Genomic DNA, 4,108 nt, shown 5'->3' with positions numbered 1-4,108 from the left:
GTTCGTTTCCCGATCATGTCAGTCGTCGGTCTTCGTCTCCTTTTGCTTTAGTTCATTCAGATATTTGGGGTCCTAGTCGTATCGTTTCCACTATGGGGTACAGATATTTTGTAACTTTCATTGATGATTATTCTCGATGTACTTGGTTATTTTTAATGAAAAATCGGTCTGAATTGTTTTCTATTTTTAACAAGTTCTTTAATGAAATCCTTACTCAATTTGGTGTTTCGATTCACATTTTTCGAAGTGATAATGCTCTTGAATATTTGTCTCATCAGTTTCAAACCTTCTTTGCATCTCACGACATCCTTCACCAGACATCATGTTCACACACCCCTCAACAGAATGGGGTTGCTGAACGCAAGAACCGTCACCTAATTGAGACTACTCGGACACTTTTGTTACATGGTCATATCCCATTCCAGTATTGGGGCGATGTTGTCCTCACAGCTTGTTATCTCATTAATCGGATGTCTTCCTCCGTACTTCATAATCAGGTACCACATTCTGTGTTGTTTCCCCATCAACCTTTGTACCCACTCACTCCTCACATCTTTGGTTCTACTTGTTTTGTCCACAATCTCAGTCCTGGTCTTGACAAGTTATCTGCTAAGTCACATAAATGTATTTTCCTGGGTTACCCTCGCTCACAAAAGGGTTATCGTTGTTATTCTCCTAGTCTTCGTCGTTACTTTGTCTCGGCGGATGTTACATTCTTTGAGTCTATTCCATTCTTTGACTCCTCCTCCCATCCCAGTGATTCTATTGCTACTCAGCTACCTTTACCACCTGTTTCAGTTCACTATATACCTTCACCATCTCCTTCTTTAGATGTCCCCGTCCCCTGTTCCCCCCTCCAGGTCTATCATCGTCGGCAACGTCCCCCTGTTCCCCAGGACCCTGCCCCCCGAGTCTGCCCCTATTGTTACTGAGGCTCATGTGGACTCACTTCCGTCATCATCTCCTCCGGCAGCTCCGATCCTTACGTCTAACATTGATGTGCCCATTGCACTCTGGAAAGGCACTCGTGATTCTCGTCCCCCTCCCAGGTATTTAATAAATTTGAGTTATCATCGTCTTTCACCATCCCATTTTGCTTGCCTCTCTTCTCTTTCTTCTGTATCTGTTCCTAAGACTACAGGTGAGGCGTTATCACATTCTGGTTGGCGACAGGCCATGATTGATGAGATGAGTGCACTTCAGAGTAGTGGTACCTGGGATCTGGTTCCCCTTCCCTCTGGGAAGTCTGTTGTTGGCTGTCGATGGATATACACAGTTAAAGTTGGTCCGGATGGTCAGGGATCGTCTTAAGGCCCGCTTGGTGGCTAAAGGTTATACTCAGATATTTGGCCTTGACTATGGTGACACATTTTCTCCCGTGGCGAAAATGACTTCTGTTCGCCTCTTTATTACTATGGCAGCCATTCATCACTAGCCTATGTATCAGCTGGACATAAAGAATGCTTTCATCCATGGTGATCTGCGGGAAGAGGTTTATATGGAGCAACCTCCTGAGTTTGTTGCTCAGGGGGAGTTTAACCTAGTTTGTCGTCTCCGAAGATCCTTGTATGGTCTAAAGCAGTCTCCCCGGGCTTGGTTTGGAAGGTTTAGCACTGTTGTACAACAGTTTGGCATGACTCGAAGTGGGGCTGATCACTCAGTCTTTTACAGACACTCTGATTCAGGTTCTATTTATTTGGTAGTATATGTTGATGATATCGTCATTACAGGTAATGATACTCATGGCATAACTCAGATAAAACAACATTTGTGCCATCATTTTCAAACAAAGGACCTTGGAAGACTCCGATATTTCTTAGGGATAGAAGTGGCCCAATCCAAAGATGGCATTGTACTATCACAGAGAAAATATGCTATGGATATTCTTGAGGAAACAGCATTGTTAAACGCTAAGCCCATTGATACTCCTATGGATCCAAATGTCAAGCTTTTACCAAATCAGGGGGAGCTATTTTCTGATCCAGAAAGGTATAGAAGATTGGTTGGGAAACTGAACTATCTCACAGTTACTCGACCAGACATTTCCTTTGCAGTCAGTGTAGTAAGTAAGTTCTTGAATTCTCCCTGTGAAGATCACTGGAATGCAGTAATCCGTATCCTCAAGTACATCAAGACTGCTCCTGGCAAAGGTCTTCTCTATGAAAACAAAGGTCATACCAGAGTTGTAGGATACTCAGATGCTAATTGGGCAGGTTCTCCTATTGATAGAAGATCCACTTCTGGGTATTGTGTATTCGTTGGAGATAACTTGATTTCCTGGAGAAGTAAGAAGCAAAGTGTAGTTGCTAGATCAAGTGCTGAAGCAGAATATCGCTCCATGGCCACAACTACCTGTGAACTCATCTGGTTAAAACAGCTACTGAAGGAACTCAAGTTTGGAGACACTGGCCCAACATCTCTCATTTGTGATAATCAAGCTGCTTTGCATATTGCTTCAAATCCAGTGTTTCATGAAAGGACTAAGCACATTGAGATAGATTGTCATTTCCTTAGGGAAAAGGTTCTCTCAGGAGATATAGTCACTCGTTTTGTCAACTCAAATGATCAATTAGCTGATGTATTTACTAAGTCTTTGAGAGGACCTAGGATAGACCAGATATGTAACAAGCTTGGTGCATACGATCTATATGCACCAGCTTGAGGGGGAGTGTTGTTGTACATAATATAGAAGTCCCACATTGAGTGTGTCTCTTTGTATTCTTAAATTGGTTTGCTATATAATAGCACCAATGTTGTGTAGTTTAATATAACAAGGATTACAATAAATACCTCTTGTCTCTTGGTAATTAACAGAAACCATGCAATTACTGGAGTCAATATTATAGTGAATATAAAAGCTTACGTTATGTTTTATGAAATACCAAGCAGTATGGTATTCTGGCACCCCAAAAAATAAGAATCTAATTCTTGCTTTTCCATTCTCATGCACCCATTTTTTCCCCCCATTTTCTGGCTTCATATTCTGTTGTTTTACTACTTTTCCATGAACTAGCTCATCAAGATTCAAGACATGTTGTGAAAGCACAATTGTTCTTCTAGACAATCCTGCATGCATTTGGATTTTCATCGCTAAGCATGGATGTGATGTTTCCATTGCTATTGTGGTAATCTGCACTATAGTATTCCATACGATTGTAATGTGTGTGCCTTGGTGGTGACCTGACATATTCATATTCTGTGACATAAGGTGATGGCCTATATGTATTATAGCTGTGTGTCACATATGCTGGTTGAGGTGGCTCTTGTAGTAATGCTGGGCTATTGTGGTATCTATCCCAGTGTCCAACATAGCTATGGCCAGAACCAACTCTATTTCCATAGTCAGGTGGATGGTGGTGTACCACATGAACCTCTCCTACATCCTTTGTTACTGGGGTGTTTTGTGATTGCTGTCTAGTATTATTCTCTGCAGGTGTTGCTGTTGGTGATAGTGTTGCCTCATGTGGTGGCTGTTCAGGCTGTGGTATGTCTTTTGGGGGTTTCTCTGGGGACCCTTCTTGAGCTGGTGGAAATTCTGCTTCTTGTGGTTGTGTTGCTTTAAGGGCTTGTGCATTTTCTTCAGGTTCTGGTTCTGTTTGTTGAGGTGATGGTTCTGCTGGTTGAGATGGAGATTCAGTTGGTTCAATATTGCAAATGGTGGCCATCTTCCTTGTCTTCTTAATTGCTTTCACAATTTTTTCTGGATCTGCCCACCCAATAATTGTTATTTTTTGTTGGGGGAAATCAATATAGAGATCACATATACCTGCAGGAGGTGAAAGTTTATCAAAGGGTTATAAGGAGATAGGGAATTCATGCATGTTGCAGAATAAATTGGTAGGAAAATTATGTGACATGCTTACCATTAATGCCGTTGAGTGCTTTCTTGATCTTCTGCACACATCCGTTACAGTCCATTCGGGCATGTATCTCTGTGACTCGAGGTTTCTGCATTTGATATGGGTTAGTCACTCTTAGAAAGAACCATTGCAATTTATGCTTAAATTGATAATAGACATAATTGCATAGACATGTTAATTAGTATACATGCATGGATTTTGGTTCCGTACCTGGAACTCTGGAACCATGGAGCTGAATTAGAGAATAT

At 41.6% G+C, this 4,108-nt stretch overlaps 1 protein-coding gene across 1 annotated transcript; it reads right to left on the bottom strand.

Moving 5' to 3' along the window:
• Window positions 1–3,056: 3,056 nt before the first annotated feature.
• LOC133312170 (pollen-specific leucine-rich repeat extensin-like protein 1) lies at window positions 3,057–4,108 on the bottom strand. The gene is made up of 3 exons (XM_061513326.1): window positions 4,071–4,108; window positions 3,864–3,948; window positions 3,057–3,766 (listed from the first exon to the last, which is right to left on the bottom strand). Exons 1-3 carry the CDS (start codon window positions 4,086–4,088, stop codon window positions 3,057–3,059), a joined length of 813 nt encoding a protein of 270 aa, XP_061369310.1. The 5' UTR covers window positions 4,089–4,108.

Source organism: Gastrolobium bilobum, unplaced genomic scaffold (genome assembly GCF_033153095.1).
Source record: "Gastrolobium bilobum isolate Gb01-03AN ecotype WA unplaced genomic scaffold, APGP_CSIRO_Gbil_v1 utg16099, whole genome shotgun sequence".
Classification (NCBI taxonomy): Eukaryota; Viridiplantae; Streptophyta; class Magnoliopsida; order Fabales; family Fabaceae; genus Gastrolobium; species Gastrolobium bilobum.
The sequence above is the reverse complement of the archived record's forward strand: the minus strand, read 5'-3'. Positions and strand labels throughout refer to the sequence as shown.

What these genes read in the sequence shown, in the direction of transcription:
- LOC133312170 (XM_061513326.1), bottom strand. An exon ending in AGCACTCAACGGCATTAATG is followed by an intron (nt 3,767 to 3,863) that starts GTAAGCATGTCA and finishes CACCTCCTGCAG; the next exon opens with GTATATGTGATCTCTATATT.